Source organism: Cricetulus griseus, chromosome 3 (assembly GCF_003668045.3).
Source record: "Cricetulus griseus strain 17A/GY chromosome 3, alternate assembly CriGri-PICRH-1.0, whole genome shotgun sequence".
NCBI lineage: Eukaryota > Metazoa > Chordata > Mammalia > Rodentia > Cricetidae > Cricetulus > Cricetulus griseus.
Genome location: NC_048596.1, coordinates 88,568,775 through 88,586,318, shown reverse-complemented (window position 1 = coordinate 88,586,318; position 17,544 = coordinate 88,568,775). Strand labels below are relative to the sequence as shown.

Genomic DNA, 17,544 nt, shown 5'->3' with positions numbered 1-17,544 from the left:
TGGGCTGCTTCCAGTTTCTGGCTATTACAAATAGTGCTGCTATGAACATCGATGAACAGATGTCCTTGTTGTATGAATGTGCTTCTTTTGGGTATATGCCTAAGAGTGGAATTGCTGGATCTTGTGGTAGACTGATTCCCATTTTCTTGAGGAGTCGCCATACTGATTTCCAAAGTGGTTGTACAAGTTCATTTGCCAGTCTTGGTGCATCTTTACTTACTACACTTAATCTTTTTAATATCATTTGATTAATTCTGTATTTTCTGCGTGTGTGTGTGTGTGTGTGTGTGTGTGTGTGTGTGTGTGTGTGTGTGTGTGTGTGTTATTAAAATGTAGTCTATGGGCTAGCAAGAGCACTCATCAGGTACAAGATGCTTGTGGCCAAACCTGACAAACTAAATTTGATCCCATGGACACATATGGCAGAAAGAGAGAATAACTACCTCAAATTTTTCTGTGAACTCTACAAATGTGCTACACACCCACAAACCATGTACACACTCGTGTATGCACAACAAATTTTTTAAAATATGATTTAATTTTTTTAATGTTTAAACTATAATAATGCCAATTTAGGGTAAAGAGTTCCAGAGCAATTCTTTCTTCCCCATTCTTTCCCTTGTGTGGTTAACTAATAGTCTTCCCCCCCCAAGAGATTATTTTTTATTAGTTCAAATTAGAAACAAGACTGCTTCACATGTCAATCCCTTCACCCTCTCTCTCCCCTCCTCTCCCACCAACCCCCCACCTCATCCAGCCTCTGCTCCCCAGGGAGGGTAATAAGACTCTCCATGGGGGTTCCCCAAAGTCTGCCATATCATCCTGGGTAGGGCCTAGGCCCTCCCCCATGTGTCCAGGCTGAGAAAGCATTCCTCCATGTGGGATGGGCTCCTGAAGTCCCTTCTTACGCCAGGGGTAAATACTGATTCACTACCAGGGGCTCCATAGAGTGCCGAGGCCTCCTCATTGATATCCACATTCAGGGGTCTGGATCAGTCCCCTGCTAGCCTCCCAGACATCAATCTGGGGTCCATGCGCTCACCCTTGTTGAAGTCAACTGTCTCCGTGGGATTCACCAGCCTGGTCCTGACCTCTTTAGTCTTCACTCCTCCCTCTCTGCAACTGGAAGGTCGATTTGGAAGAAGAATAGAGGAGAGCAGGATGAGAGATACCATAACAGAGGGAGCCATTATAGGTTCAAGGAGAGATCTGGCACTAGGGAGATTCCCAGAGATCTACAAGAATGACACCAACTGACAATCTAGGCAATGGTGGAGAGGCTACCCTAAATACCCTTCCCCTATAATGTGACTGATGACTGCCTTATATGCCATCCTAGAGCCCTCATCCAGTGGCTGATGGAAGCAGAGGCAGACACCCACAGCTGAACTCTAATAGTCTTAATGTGTAACGTTTATTAAATAGTAATAGGTTTATCTTTTTATGCAAAACCTAACATACTGTTAATTATCGCCAAATCTATAGTTAATTTTTCCTATGTTTTGTTATTTTGGAGACAGGATTATGTATTTGCCTTAGCTGGCCTTGAACTCATTACATATACCAAGCAGACATCCTGCCTCTGTCCTACAAGTACTGAGATTGAGTGTATACTACCATGCCCGGTCACATTTATGTAAATGTCACAAATTTTATAGCATACTGTGTACTGGCTTGTATTGATGTGATCTTATAAAGAATAAGAATGCCACTAACATTGTATGGAGTGTAAAACTCTCACTCACTGTTTAGGTATTTGTTGAAAGCTCTGAGACCCTGGATCACCAGGCAGCCTTCACAGACTCCCACTTATGGAAACTTCTGGATCGACATGCAAATACAATCCGATTATTTGTTTTGCTGCCTGAACAATCACCGGGATCATATTCCAAAAGGACAGCCTACCAGAAAGCTGGAGGTGATTCTAGTAATGTGGATGATGATTGTGAAAGAGTCAAAGGACCTTCAGGCAACTTAAAGTCTGTGGATGCTATTCTAGAAGAAAGCACTGAAAAACTCAAAAGCTTATCACTGCAGCAGCAGCAGGATGGAGACAATGGAGACAGCAGCAAAAGCACTGAGACAAGTGACTTTGAGAATATTGAGTCCCCTCTCAATGAGAGGGGCTCTTCCACCTCTGTGGATAATCGAGAACTTGAACAGCACATTCAGACTTCTGACCCAGAAAACTTTCAGTCTGAAGAACGCTCAGACTCAGATGTGAATAATGACCGGAGTACCAGTTCAGTCGACAGTGATATTCTTAGCTCCAGTCACAGCAGCGACACTTTGTGCAACGCAGACAGCGCTCAGATTCCTCTGGCCAATGGACTTGATTCGCACAGTATCACAAGTAGTAGAAGAACTAAGGCAAATGAAGGGAAAAAGGAGACATGGGACACAGCTGAAGAAGACTCTGGGACTGACAGTGAATATGACGAGAGTGGCAAGAGCAGGGGGGAAATGCAGTACATGTACTTCAAAGCTGACCCCTACGCCGCAGATGAAGGCTCTGGGGAAGGACACAAATGTATGTACTTGAGAGGAAAACTCTTTGAAATGGTACCAGTGTGTTTCTCACTTAAATTTTGATTAGGATTGCATTGCTTCGCTCTAAGAGGGCTTTATGGTAACTTTATGGACGGGGATAATTGAGTTTTCTTTCATTTGCAGTGCAGTACTTTAGCCAGTGATTGTTTCTAGTTAAGTAGAAAAGTAACCAGTATCAGGAAAGTCTATGGTAAGAATGCCAAGGAATACTTGAAAGGTAATATACACCCTCACCCATAAAAAAACCAGATACTTTAAATACTTTATTTTTGTTTGAGAAGTTTATATTTGCCAATTAATGTATTTTGATAAAATCTACCCCCTCTTCTCTCTCCTCAATTCATTCTCTATTCCTCACTACCACCACTTTTCCCTCCCAGCTTCATGTGCTGTATGTAAGCCCATTGAATCCACTTAATGCTGTCTATATATGCATAGTAATAGGGCCATCTACTGGAGCATGCCTAGCCTCTCAGAGGCCACATCCCAGCAGACATCAGTTGCCAGAAGCTTCTCAACTAGATTGATACTCTGAACCCTACCCATCTATGTTGGGATTTTGGCTGTCTTGATTTTGTGCATGTAGTCACAACCACTTTATGTGTGCAGCAGCCTTGTCACATCTGGCAAATGCTATTTGGCTATAGACATCTACTACCTCTCTGGCTCTTAAAATTTTAACACCCCCTTTTCTGAAGTGTTCCTGAGCCTTGGAGGGTGTGTGTATGATATAGCTGTGCCATTTAAGACTGGGTGCTCCATAGCACCAAGTCTTATTCTCAAACACTGACTAGTTGATAATCTATTATTTGTCATCTACTGCAAAAAGAGGCTTCTCTGATGAGGGTTGAGAGATGTACTATTCTATAACATAATGTTGTAAGTACTTAAGGGGCAGTTTATGTCCATTTAGCAGAGTAATAGTACTAAGCTCTCCCTTAAGGCCTGTGACCTAGCTAGCCACTGGGTTTTGGCCCTGTTAATGGTACCAAACATGAGTCCTGTCTTGTGAGCAGGCCTTAAGTCCATTCAGAAAGTGGCTAGTTATTAACATATATGGTACCATTGCAGCAGTAAGCAATTCTTGCCAGGCCTGTCCTTATTTGATCTCTACAGATTCATAGCTAGGGAAGACAAGTGGTTATTTTTCAACCCCAGTAGCATGCTTAGAACCTTCCAGCATTTGAAAGTTAGCCAACAGAGATGAAAATTTAAGTTCAGTACCAGCTTGATTTCTCCATGTCCTATGACTCAAAATATATGGTGTCTTCAGCACTAGGGTCTTACTATTAAGTTATAACCAAGAACAGTGGCAATAGGCAATAGGCAATTGTTTGGATGGCTTCAAAAAATTGTTACTCAGTTTTCAGGGGAAAAAAATTTTTTTTTACACCTCTTTTCTATATCCCAAAGCAAACAACTCCTTTCCCGCATTCTTTAAAAATCCATATTCAGTGGCAAAAGAAAGGGGGTTTGAGAGTGAGGCTTCAGTTATTCCTAGGTCTTTTTTATTTTTATTCTGTGTGCTGCTAGGGGTAGAACTTGGTGCTTTACCACTGAGCCACATCCCAACCCCTTTAATTGGTTAGTTTAATTTTGTTAATTTGATAGTAGGCAAGATATAAACTAAAGTTCTGAATGTTACAGATCTCAAAAGAAAAAAGAGATTTGTCAGCGTGAGCATTTGAGACAGGCAGTAATAGCAGACATACCCACACTGTAGAACTGTATAAGTTGTAAGAAGAACTTCTGGAAAGGACTTTTACATAACCACAGGTTAGAACTAGCCAGAAGTTAACCAGAAAGCCAGAGTCAAGATAGATTTCTTTGGCCAGGTGGTGGTGGCACTCACCTTTAATCCATGCCCTTGGGAGGCAGAGGCAGGCAAATCTCTGAGTTCAAGAACAGCCAGGGCTACACAGAGAAGCCCTGTCTGGGAAAGAAAGAAAGAAGGAAGGAAAGAAACCTATACATTTTTTTCCCCAAGTATGAAAAGGAAGTAGTAGCTTTCTGAAAAGTTAAAAACTTACTAGCATTACTCTTTAACAAAACATGTAGTAACCTGGCTTGGTGAAATGTGCCTTTAATCCCATCACTGAGGGGCAGAGGCAGGAGGATCTCTGCGAGTTCTAGGCCACCCTTGGATACATAGTGGGACTCTGTCTCAAAAAACATAAAGAAAGCATAGATTAATACTCCCCTTTGTGTTTTTAGTTTTCAGAATGCTCATTTCTCAAAGTGTCTCTGAATACTAAAGCAGATCCTGGTATCCTCCATTATCGTATTAGAGAACTGAAGCTCACAGAGGATGGAGGCATGGCAAAAAGAACATCCATATATAACATCTGTATAGTGAGCAGCAGGACTGCCACAGCATATAAGACTTCTTTTTTTTTTTAGATTTATTTATGATGAATACAGTATTCTGCCTGCATGCCAGAGAGGGTGCCAGATCTCATTACAGATAGTTGTGAGCCACCATGTGGTTGCTGGGAATTGAACTCAGGTCCTCTAGGAGAGTAATAAGTGCTCTTAACCTCTAAGCCATCTTTCAAGCCGCCCCCTCCTTTTTTTGATTTTTTGTTTTGTTTTGTTTTGTTTGTTTTTCGAGACAGGGTTTCTCTGTGTAGCTTTGGAGCCTATCCTGGCACTCGCTCTGGAGACCAGGCTGGCCTCGAACTCACAGAGATTTGCCTGCCTCTGCCTCCCGAGTGCTGGGATTAAAGGCATGCGTCACCAGCGCCCGGCTTGATTTTTTCTTTTTTTTTTTTTTAATTTTATTTTTACTTATGGGGTGAGGGGTGCGGTCCTGAGGAGGCCAGAGAGGAAATCAGATCACTTGGAACTAGAATTGCAAGTGGCTGTGACCTGCCCTGCATGGGTGTTGGGAACTGAACTTTGGTCTACTGCAAGAATGCCAGGCACTCTTAACTGCTGAACCAACTTTCCAGTCCCTGCGAGGGTGCTAATTGAATGTGCATGTTTCCTTTATCCTTGGAAGAGAACCCCTAGGTTTCAGGTCCTATATAGCTATTAGAAGTAGAAATGAGACACAGCCTGTCAGTAGAATTTGCCTTGCAATCATGAAAACCTACATTCAGTACCTAAAACCCATGTAAAAACAAACAGGTGTGGTGCCACACACTTGGACTTGTAGTCCCAGCTCTGAAGGCAGAAATAAACAGATCCCTAGGGCTCTCAGGCCAGACAGACCAACTACTTGGCAAGCTCCAGGCCAATGAGAAGCTCTGTCTCAAAAAACAAGGTAGACAGCCCCAAACGAGCAGTACCTGAGAGTACTCTCTGGCCTCCATAAGCTGGCAGCATGCATGTGCATGCAGATTTGCACACATGTGTACACAAAGAGGAGAGTTGGCCCAGTGAGATAGCACATCAGATAAACATACTTCCTGCTAAGCCTTCATGACCTAGGTTTGATCCCCAGAGTCCACATGGTGGAAGGAAAGAACCAACTCCTGCAAGTTGTACTCTGACTTCCACATGCCCTCTGTGTTCCCCTACACATACAGAGACAAGTTAATAAATGTGAAAAAATGCTCTCTGAAAAGAAAGAAATGACTTGCAGACTGAAAGGTCTTCCTTTTAAATGAAAGTAAAGAAACCATTAATAAAAGTGCATAGTAACTACTGAGTTCTAACTAACACCAGAATCCTTTGAATATATATATATATATATATATTATATATATATATATATATAATAAATGTAGGTTGCATTTCAAACCAGGGGCTACCTCAAAAGGTTCATTAGTGTGCATGATTTTATGGAGTCCGCTCAGCAGCCATGTAAAGCCTCTGTTTTCCCTGGTAAAATACCTGGTTCAAACAGGTTCATTTGTCTGTGGTCATATTCCTAGTGAGTTATGCTGCTAGGATTCTACTCTGGCATTCTGATAATAAGCCACCACCTAGATGCCACTGTCACTTTTCCTGACAAGAAAACTAGCAAATAGCAACTCATTGACTACAGTCAGCCAATAAAGGTGCTGAGAAAGAGAGCTACTCTCTGGAGGAAGAGCTTGGAGGTTTCTGGTTGACAGAGAGCAATAATTAAAATCAATTAGCTAGTAGCCTCTACATCAGCATGAATCCAGCAGGAACACTTGGGAGTTAAAATCTAAAGTCTTGTTTCTCTGTTTAAAGAGTTAATAAACACTTTAAAAGATAGGCTTCCAGCCAGTTTAATCTTTCTGGAAATGTGTAGTAGGCTAGCCTTACTGCTCACTGAAATAATAGACAGGACTGTGAGGAGAAACCACTATTCCCATCTGTTTAGGCTACTAGAGACCATACAGAAGGCTTGTTTGTAATTGATCTTGATATTTAGAAAAGGCTTGGAGATGGAGGAAGGGATGTTGCCCAGCAGCCAGGTTTACCTACTGTCCCTGCTCATAGGACCCTGTGGCAGAACTGAAGCTCAGATTGGACCCCTGCCTACAAGCCCTCAACTTTTGATTTCCAGTCACTTTCCATTACACACCTCCTTCAGAATCGTCAATGTCTTGTTGAACAGTGCAAATGTAAACTTGTTTGCCATATGATTAACATTTGGGAACATTCCTTTAAAGCTTAGAAGTTAGGGTTCTAAGCAATTCAAAAGAAAAAAAAAAGCCTCCTCAACTGTTGCATAGTAAACCAAGCTCAAGCTCATCCCTGTCCATATTTTCTCCTAGTTTACACTCCTTACATCCACTGATAATCTGTTTCATAACCAGGCGTGTAGTCTGTGGAAGATTAATTCGCTTGAAAAACATGCCCAGACTGTTTCATCCACCCAGGAGTTGAACTCACCTGAGAATGTAAACCAGAAGTTTTTATGGCCTTTTGTAAAGTTGAAAAGAAAGAGGGACCTACTGACAAGATAGCCCCGTTGAGGAACAGCCTGGAAGCATAGCTGCTCTTGGTTTTGGTACTTACCTTATTATACAAGAAAAAGAATTAGGCCTGCAACCACATTTGCTAGAATGTGAAGGCTAAGATAACTAGATGCATTGCACAAGTGACTAATAAGGGACAGGAGACTGAACTGGGTAGGTATTAGGAAGTAATATAGAAAAATAGCTTATTGGCCAGGTGTGGTGGTGCACACCTTTAGTCCCAGCATGGAAATAGAGGCAGGTGGATCTCTGAGTTCTAAACCAGCCAGAGCTACATAGTGAGACCTGTCTCAAAAAAAGAAAAAAAAAATAGTGTATGAGAGGTAATCTTGTCATGATGCCAAGAGAGTTTCAGTTTACGCCTTGGGGAAGTAAGAACAATGGATCATTTACATACAATCCTGCTATAGTTCAACCACATGATAAACATGCATCTCGGTATGCTAGTCCAACTTTTTTCCCTAGTAGAAATCGCAGAATTATTATTTCAGATGATATTGCTGCCAGATTTTAAGACAGCTGCTATAAATCTGGCACTGTTCTAAAAGCTTCATAAATGTGTGAGCTCATTGAATTCAAGCACAGCACTGTGACACTATGCTTTCACCTCCATTTTCCCTATACAAAAACAGGGACATGAAAGCCAGTTGTACTCTGTATCTCCTAAATAGTAAGCAGAGGAGGCAATGGTATGACCCAACCACATGGCCAGAACTAGTACTGTGCAAAACTAGAAACGTTTGTGTTTTAAGAGACTCCCTAGAGCAGCAGTTCTCAACCTATGGGTTGTGACCCTTTTGAGTGAGGGCCACCTAAAACAATGGAAAACATAGATATTTACATTACGATTAATGTACAGTTACATTAAAGTTACATAAAGTACATAAAGTTACAGTTATGAAGTAGCAATGAAAATTTTATGGTTGGGGGTCACCACGGTATGAGGAACTGTATTAAAGGGGCACAGCATTAGGAAGGTTGAGAATCACTGGCCTAGAGGTTTCGTAGATTACACCTATCGAGTCTTCAGTCTCCCCTATATTTTTTTATATTTTGTCTTTTTCTTTTTTTAATTGGTGTTATTACCTAAAAATATAGCCAAAATAAGAGATACTTTTTCTTATTGACAGTATAATAAGAAATGTGGTCTGTTTTACAGAACTCAAAGACTGTGTTCACATTTTTGTTCTTGTTTTGTTTGGTTTTTATACTTAGGGTTGATGGTGCATGTTGATAAGAGAATCACCCTGGCAGCTTTCAAACAGCATTTAGAGCCATTTGTTGGAGTCCTCTCTTCTAACTTCAAGGTTTTTCGAGTGTACACCAGCAACCAAGAGTTTGAGAGCGTCCGACTGAATGAGACCCTTTCATCATTTTCAGATGACACTAAGGTTGACTATGATAATCCTTATAGAATTAGTCCATTTTAAGTAATATGTTTGAGAGCAGCTTGCAGTCCTTCCAATGAAGGTGAAGTAGGTAGCTGGAAGCTACTGGGTGTTTATGTTGTTCTTTGCTTGTTCACCCTCCAGGCATGGTTAAGTGTTAACTGTGTCAGTTACAGTTCTTGTGGTGGCTTGTGGTGGGAGTCAGAGGTGAAGGTGTACCTGCTCCCCAGGAGCCCATGAGATAGGGGATTGGGCAACCAGAAGCTAACAACAAAGTAAGCCTGGACTGCACTACTGAGACAGTTCATCTAAAAGAATGTTCTTGATTCATAGATCACAATCCGACTGGGGAGAGCACTGAAGAAGGGAGAGTACAGAGTTAAAGTGTGCCAGCTCTTAGTCAACGAGCAAGAGGTGAGTAACACCAGACAGCAGGAGAGTACCAACACCTACGGGTAGGCATAGATGGCTTCTAGTTGTCTCTTCTCTTCAGTGGTATTCAGTTTTGCTATGATAGTACACAAGTGACCTATATCCAGTGAGGTCAGATTGACAAAACAGGCATGGTGTATTGTCACACTTCGGAGTAAGCAGGAGTTTCCCACCACTGAAAAGGAGACAGATGTGTTTATGGTTGCCTTCTGGGAAGGATGGTACTGTGATACAAGAGGATGGCTGCTGACCTATGGAGGTACCTTCTTTATCCAAGGTCATCATAGTTTTAGAGCCATTCCTTAGTGTGTTGTATGACATTGGTTCCTGCAAAGACTTATTTAAACCCCATCGGTTAGCTCTGTGGTGTAAGTCCTGTCTAGTATTCCCAATCTGTAGATGAAGAACCTGGCACAGAGAAGCTAGCTAACTTGCTTAAGGTCACAGTTTGAATGCTGTATAGACTCTCAGCAGGCTGGTTTAGGAAGTAATCAGAATATTTCAGTTTATTAAGACTTAGGCCTAATTACCCAAAGGAGGAGAAATTTTACAAGATGCTCATGCATATCATATAGTGATCGAGACAAACCTGAAAGCTGTGAACTTTTTATAAAATGCCTTCATTAATTGAGCAATGTTTTATCAATCATCTATCATTCTATTTTCATTCATATGCTTCTTCGAGTCCTTTGTTGTGTTCGAGATTGAATGCACATTCCTTCATTGAAATCCCTAGAACTGTGCCTCTTTCAAAATTGTCAGTTTTATGACAAAAAACAGAAATTTGAGTGCATCATCATAGTTAATCATCAAGATAACTCTGAAAGGAAGCTACTGTCCCCAATTTACAAGTGAGAAAACTGAGGCATAGGCTATTAAGCAAGGCTCCTTAGAACTGCTGAGCCTGTATGTTCTGGACCTAACGTTGAGAGCAAGGAGACAGATTCTCAAACTCTGTCCAGCCCTTCTTTGACATGCTGCCCAGAACAAATAAAATGTCTTCTTAACCATTGCTTCACTGGGACATACAAGCCCTAATCATGTGTTTATATTCCTAGCCATGCAAGTTTCTGTTAGACGCTGTGTTTGCTAAAGGCATGACTGTGCGGCAATCAAAAGAGGAACTGATTCCTCAACTCAGGGAGCAGTGTGGCTTAGACCTCAGCATTGACAGGTAAGTGACGCCCCAGTGCTGGCTCCTTTCACTCTGCTGTGCCTTTCCTCTGGAATGTGGATTAGGACTAGTCAGCAGAAGTGCTAGACTTTTTGAATTTCCCAGAATGTCGTGTACTAGAGTCTTCTACATCACCCCTGAATTTTAATGGATAACCATTTATTTTGTACTTTAAATACAGTTCATTTTTGGTGTCTAATCAGTGTAAATTTTTGAATTAAATATTTCAAATTATAGCAGTTTTAAGTATATTATTGCATTTTTAGGTTTCGTCTAAGGAAGAAAACGTGGAAGAACCCTGGCACTGTCTTTTTGGATTATCATATTTATGAAGAAGATATTAATATTTCCAGCAACTGGGAAGTTTTCTTGGAAGTTCTTGATGGTATTATCATTGTTTTTCTGAGAAATACGTATCAATTAGACCATAGAGCTGATAGAAACCTAATCCCAGATTGAGTTGTGAGAAGTGCGCTGTGTAGTACGGTATTGTTGTCCTTGTCAGCATCAGGCTGTGACTTTGAAGACTGTTAAAAAATTCTTGCTCCATCCCTGAGATTCTTCTTTCTTCCCCCACCCCTAGCATAGGTGCTTACATTATTTATAGAAGATATCTCTCATCTTTTGCCTTCTAATATTTATTCTTTTCTCTCTTTCTCATACATAAAAATTACAAATTAAAAGTTTGATATGTTTTTGGTTCGTTATGCAGAAAGTTCTGTTAGTATTTTCTTAGGCATGCTTGATTTTCTTTATCATTGTCCCATATCTGATGTTGAGAGTATCTACTGGAAATATGTCAAAGATGTTGAAAACAGCTGTGTTAGTGACCTGGGATACTGTTGTTTCAGAGTGCTTACCATCAGGACAGCTTAATGGCAAAAGCTCCCTCTTTACTGAGGTCAAGGCATTAGTTGATTTGTTTCTTTTTTTCTTGATCTTACTGGGGAGGTGTATCTTCCATGCCACTCCCCTAGCTTCCAGAGCTCGGTGGTCTACCTTTGGCTTACAGATAGGCACTGTACATGATGGTCTCTATGTGAGCTTGTCTATACCCAAACGTCCCCATTTTTAGAACACACTAGTCATTTTAGTTGAGGTCCAACCACTTATTTTAATTTGATTCCATAACTGTAATATTGTTAGAATACATTCTGAGTTATTTTGGGACTTGGACTCCATGTCTGTTGGAGCAATCAGCTGAGCCCATGCAGTGACCTGAAGCAACACTTGTGTCCACAACAATTTCCACTTTCACTTTTAGCACTGGAACGTACTAAATTCTCTTCTGAGAAGAGTAGTGGGGGAAAGTTGGCTTCAGGAAGGTCACACTGAGGTGAACAGTTAGCTTTGTCTTATGTGTTTTGGTGCCACTTTTGTCTACAACCTAGATAAAAGGATCATAGTTCTTAAGAGAGTTCAGTAGCCCTTCTTACTAGCTGTTTCTAATCTAAATCAGCTTCACTTTAACTCAGTAAACTTCCAATTTCTTGGCAACTGGGGAGGCAAAGAACTACCAGAGCACCAGACACATGCTGCATGCCCGTGTTCTTGAATGACTGAGGACTTGAGAGAATAGTAGCCTTGTCTGAGCAGACTGAGACAGGATCGTGAAGGTCACATAAATAGGCCAGTGCCACAGAAAGTGGTACTAGGTAGTTAGTGGATGCCATCATTGTATCATGTCAGCATACATGATATATTTAACATCTATTTAACATCGAAATAGGTGGATAAGAAATGAATCATGTGATTAAATCCCAGCAACATTTATTCAGTCATAATTTACCAGCTGCTGCTGGTCTCTGGTGCTATAAACATGAATAAGCTAGAGATTGCCCACCACATGCACAGTCTGGGAGGAGGAATGGAGCAGCAGGTGTATCACTCTTAAGTTGCTAGTTGCTGAGACTAGTTAACCACAGTAGAAATTGTGTGTATGTCTACCAGAGAGGTAAGTGACAGGTGAGCTGAATTTTGATGAGACACTGAGTTCTGGATTCAATGAAAGAGGGATTGATTATAGTTTGGGTGAATAAAGAGGATAGAATAAAGGTGGCTTGTTGGTAGTTTTGATTGGAGTCCAGCTACTGTCACTGGAGGAGATTAAAGACCTTAAGGAAGAGTAACTGGAAAAGCAGTGTGAGACAGGAGTTAGGAGGAAGCAATGTCGGTTAGGAACACTGATAGACAGGTGGTAGCTGAGAGTGGAGGGTTGTGTGTACACCTTTTTAAAAAAAGAACAGGAGCTGGAGGCATGGCTCAGCAGCTAAGTGTGCTTGCTGCTTTTGCAGAGACACGAGTTCTATTCCCTGCACCCACATGGCACCTCTCAATCATTCATAACTCCAGTTCCAGGGAATATAATGTTCTCTTCTGACCTCCAAGGGCAGCAGACATGCATATAGGCAGATATACATATAGACAGAAATACATATAGGCAAAATATACATGGATAATGCATATAGGCAAAACACACGTACATACTAAATAAATGCATAATTTTTTAAAAGGGGCTAGAGTTGGCTCAGTGGCTAAAAGATCTTGCTGCTATTTCAGAGGACTTGTGTGTGATTCCCAGCACCCACATCAGGCAGCTTACTACCTTTTGCAACTTCAGCCTCTCAGGATCTGGCACCTTCTGGCCTCCATCATGGGCACCTGCACTCACATACACATATCCATACAGAGACACATATATAAAATCTTTAAAAAAAAAAAAAGTAGACCTTTGTGTTTAGTTAGGAGCTACAGGAAAAGTAAGATTATAAATAAAAAATAGAATTCTGAGTATAATCCTGCATTTCCTTAGGTGTTGAGAAGATGAAGTCCATGTCACAGCTTGCCATTTTATCAAAACGGTGGAGGCCTTCAGAGATGAAGTTGGATCCCTTCCAGGAACTTGTGTTAGAGAGCAATAGTGTTGATGAACTGCGAGAGAAGGTAAGTTCATTTGAACAAAAGTAGCTAATAATGTTTTCCTATGTTGTGTAGGAAATGAGTACCAGCCTCTGTTGTCAGGAGTCTTTCTTGGTCTCTGTCATACCTTGTACCACTAGGGTCCCTTAGGGCTAGCTCCTTATGTTTTGAAATTACTTTGTTTTCATTTTTCTAGAGGAGGACCTTCACTTTTCACTACTTGGTCAATTTTGTCCTAAGTTTTTAAGATTAGTTAGAAGTTACCAAACTACTGTATAGCTAAATGAACAAAGCAAAGAAAATGGAATGGAGATCCTAGGCCATACTACTCTGAACATACCTGGTAGCATCTGGTCACAGAAGCTAAACAGACTTGGCCATGGTTGGTATTTAAAGGGGAGAATTTAATAAAGTGAAGATGCGCCTTTGTATTTTATAGTGATTCAGGTGTCTAGGAGAAGGAGGAATTGCCCTCTCCATCAGTGGTACTACTTCAGTGGGCATTTTGTAAAACATTTCATGTCCATGGTACATGTCTGCAGTCCCCACACTTGGGACGTAACTCAGTTGCGGTTGCCTGGCATGTGCAAGGCCCCGAGTTTATAATCCCCAAATACTTATAAGTACATTATATTTACAGAAGATGTAAAGGAAAAGGACAAGTGTGCTTCCTTACTGATCATAGTGCTAAAAGGCAGATAAGAAAGGCATACTGCACAAAAGCGTAAATGCTCTGTATGACCCCAAATAATTGGTTGATTTGTTTTATTTTAGTCAGAGTCTCATTCTGTAGACCTGACTGACCTTAAACTTACAGAGCTCTCCCACCTGTGTCTCCCAGCACTGAGATCACAGGCGAGCACCACACTCACTAATGCCCCTAGTGTAAATGCAACCACTGTCTAACAAAGAACTTATTCTTTGGTGGGCAAAGAATAACATCCTTTTTGAGCTCTTCTCACAGTGAAGATTTAGAAAATCAAAATAAATACCTAGACTTGTCCAGCTTTGGGGCTGAGGGGCAAGATTGTATCCCTCTGATAGGTTTTCAGAGTGGTAGGTGTTGTCAAGGTGCTGTCAGCACTTCAGATGAGTAGAGTTCCACATCCAGCAATGCGATCAGAAGTTGCTCTGGATTCTCTTTCTGTATTGGTTGTGTGATATAAGTGTAGAGATAGCTCAGAATAGAACTTTATACTTTTAGAAATCTGTGGATTTGATATGTGTAGAGTTGAGTCTGGAAGAAGTATGCTAGCATTTTCCAGGACATGGGATTTGTATCATGGGCAAAGAAGCAGATTTGCTATCTGTTTCTAATTTTTTAAAATCAAATATATTAGTTTTTAAATCCAGCTAATTTGATAAAAGATAAAATAACTTCTGAAGATAAATCATTTTAAAATAAACTTACATATGACTTTTCTTTTCTAGCTGAGTGAAATCAGTGGGATTCCTTTGGAGGATATTGAATTTGCCAAGGTAAAGCCTGAGAACATTTGCATCCCAGTGTTGGTGTACTGCAGATGTGGTTTATGGTGTGACTCATTCAGTTATTGTTTTTCTCCTTAGGGTAGGGGAACCTTCCCCTGTGATATTTCTGTCCTTGATATCCATCAAGATTTGGACTGGAATCCTAAGGTCTCTACCCTGAATGTTTGGCCTCTTTATATCTGTGATGATGGTGCCGTCATATTTTATAGGTAAATGATTTTGCTGCTATGTAAATGATTTTTGTTTCTGCTAATGCTGACGTACTTGTGTTGTACCTTTACAGTGGTTTTGACATAGCACCACTGAGCAGTAAAAATACAGTGAGTGCTGCACATCACAGCTTGAGGTTTAGACTACCTTAGTTAAAATACTACCACACACCTGTGACCCCAGCAACAGAGAAGTAAATACAGGAGAGTAAGGAATCAGAGACAGTTTCTGCTAAATAATGGTTTTGAGACCAGCCTTGGCTATATGATCCCCTACCTTAAAACTCTCCCCTAAAAATAACAATAAGAAGTGAGGGAGGGCAAACAAGATGACCTGAGGCACTTGCCACCAAATGTGATAACATGGGAATGCAGTCCTTACATGATGGAAGGAGAGAACTGATTCTCCCAAATTGTCCTCTGATCTCAATATACATGTCGTGACACAGATATGCCCCTTCACAATAGCACACAACAAATAAATACAAAAAAGAAACCATTGGTGAAATTAATTATAATTGCAAAAAAATTTATTTAAGCCAGTACATACAAAATGTTACTATAGATGTCACTGACATTTTGGGGTAGCTTACATTCTTTCATTTATAGATGTCTAAGAGATACTGTGTATCACACTCACAGCATGGCTCAGTGTGGACAAGACATGCTTCAGGTGCTCTCTAGCTACCATGTTGACAGCACACATACAAAGGAAAACAGTCTTTGGAACCTGGAGGTCAAATCTAACTTTTGTTTTCCTAGCTCTTACCTGTAAAATGGTGACCATGCTGTCTTTGCTGAGAATCTAAGCTACTTCATAGAGCTATCATCTGTTATAAGTAGATGTTCAGTAACACAGATTGTATTAGAGATGATTTTGTGACATTTTAAGAAATGAGTTCTGTGCACATGTGATTTACATTGGCAATCTAGTACATCCTGGTGTATGAGAGCAAGAAGAGGAACACGGTAGCATTGGGATGTAAGTGAATAGGGTAAGTGACCAACTGGTCTAATGCATTTGTGTTTTACATAAAGGGATAGAACAGAAGAAGTAATGGAGTTGACAGAGGAACAAAGAAATGAACTGATGAAAAAGGAAAGCAGCCGACTGCAGAAGACTGGACATCGTGTAACATACTCCCCTCGCAAAGAAAAAGCACTCAAGATCTACCTGGATGGGGCGCCAAATAAAGATGTGGCTCAAGACTGACTGCCAGTGTAGCCTTTTCCCTGAGGGTTGGTTTAAGTAGATGGTTCACTACTTCTGGGTAGTGCCATTTTAGCCGGACATGGTTGGGGTAATCCCATGACACCAGCACTGATTGGACCGCCCTTCACCAATCAGAAGCTCAGTGCCCAGTGGGCCACTGTCTTGACTTGGAATCATGTTGTGCACTATGGTCATATGTACTGTAAAGCCAAGGATGTGCAAAGAGAAACGAGCAAAGCCTGCTACTATGAAAGGGGAGGGGGACGAGTAGATTCATTGATTTCGGACAAATGTGCACATAGCCGCTAGTAAAACTAGCCTAAAACAGGATGCTCATAGCTTATTAATAAAAGCTGTGCAAAGGCCATGAATGAATGAATCTTCTGTTTATTTCATTGATACACACATTACCTCATTGACAGTTCTGAAGCAAATGCAACTGTGTTGACTCTTGAAAGCAGCAAAGAGGAGTTGAAGGAGTTCTTAGAACCTGCATAGCCTACAGAGGAATTAGGAAGGTGTGTTTTTATTTTGTTTTATTTGTTATAAAGTATTAAGAACTTTAGTGATACAGCCCAATCAATATCTGTTTCCCTTAGGCCACTCCCAGTAGGTGCACTATGGCTGCTGCAGGTTTGTGATTAGAACCAACTGTACTTAAGCTATGGATGTAGAAAGTGTCTCACTCCTTCACTCAGCATGTAAATAAAGGGGTCCTGTTGAGTTCTCTTGGCTGCAGCTCTGCTGTTTGCCATGGTTCTTTGCCTCTCATTAGTCATGTACATTTGTGTACACTGAAGCTCAGCAGTCTACCCATGTACTCCTCAGTGAGACTCCATAGGATGTATTTGCTCGTTAATAAGGGTTCTCTGTTCAGTAGCTTCAGTCTTTTCTTTGTACATTTATTTTCAATGAATTGCTTCAAGTTTGAGTCTTCTAGAATGCTTGTAAAGTCCCATTTTAATTTTTAAGAGTCAATTTGTAGTTCTGTAGTGTAACTTTGGGGAACCATCTGCCCATAATATGGAATAAAGTTTCTCGGGGGCCTTGGTGTAGACTTGGTGCCACATGATTCATTGCAGAGCGTGCTAGAGTCAGCAGGCGTCTGCTCTGCTAAATACAACTTCAGAGAACACAATTCTACATAAACTTTGAAATACTATCTAATTTATAAAAGTCAATAAAAAGGTTTTGGTAAAACTTTTTCATGCAAGATGCTGTTTACAACAATGAACATGCCAATAAAACATTTGTTCATGTTGCTGTGTAA

The 17,544-nt window shown here is 40.8% G+C and overlaps 1 protein-coding gene across 3 annotated transcripts in view; it reads left to right on the top strand.

The window, feature by feature from the left end:
- Usp47 (ubiquitin specific peptidase 47) overlaps positions 1–17,544 on the top strand; it is a 91,255-nt gene extending 73,711 nt beyond the window's left edge. For 2 of the 3 annotated variants that reach the window (XM_035442289.1, XM_035442288.1), the window contains 9 exons: positions 1,753–2,530; positions 8,664–8,839; positions 9,170–9,250; positions 10,327–10,442; positions 10,709–10,827; positions 13,255–13,385; positions 14,793–14,840; positions 14,931–15,061; positions 16,100–17,544. In XM_035442289.1, coding sequence (XP_035298180.1) covers positions 1,753–2,530; positions 8,664–8,839; positions 9,170–9,250; positions 10,327–10,442; positions 10,709–10,827; positions 13,255–13,385; positions 14,793–14,840; positions 14,931–15,061; positions 16,100–16,274 — 1,755 coding nt within the window. In that variant the 3' untranslated portion in view covers positions 16,275–17,544. The remainder of the gene's footprint in view (positions 1–1,752; positions 2,531–8,663; positions 8,840–9,169; positions 9,251–10,326; positions 10,443–10,708; positions 10,828–13,254; positions 13,386–14,792; positions 14,841–14,930; positions 15,062–16,099) is intronic. The other variant, XM_027410093.2, reaches the window with a different exon arrangement.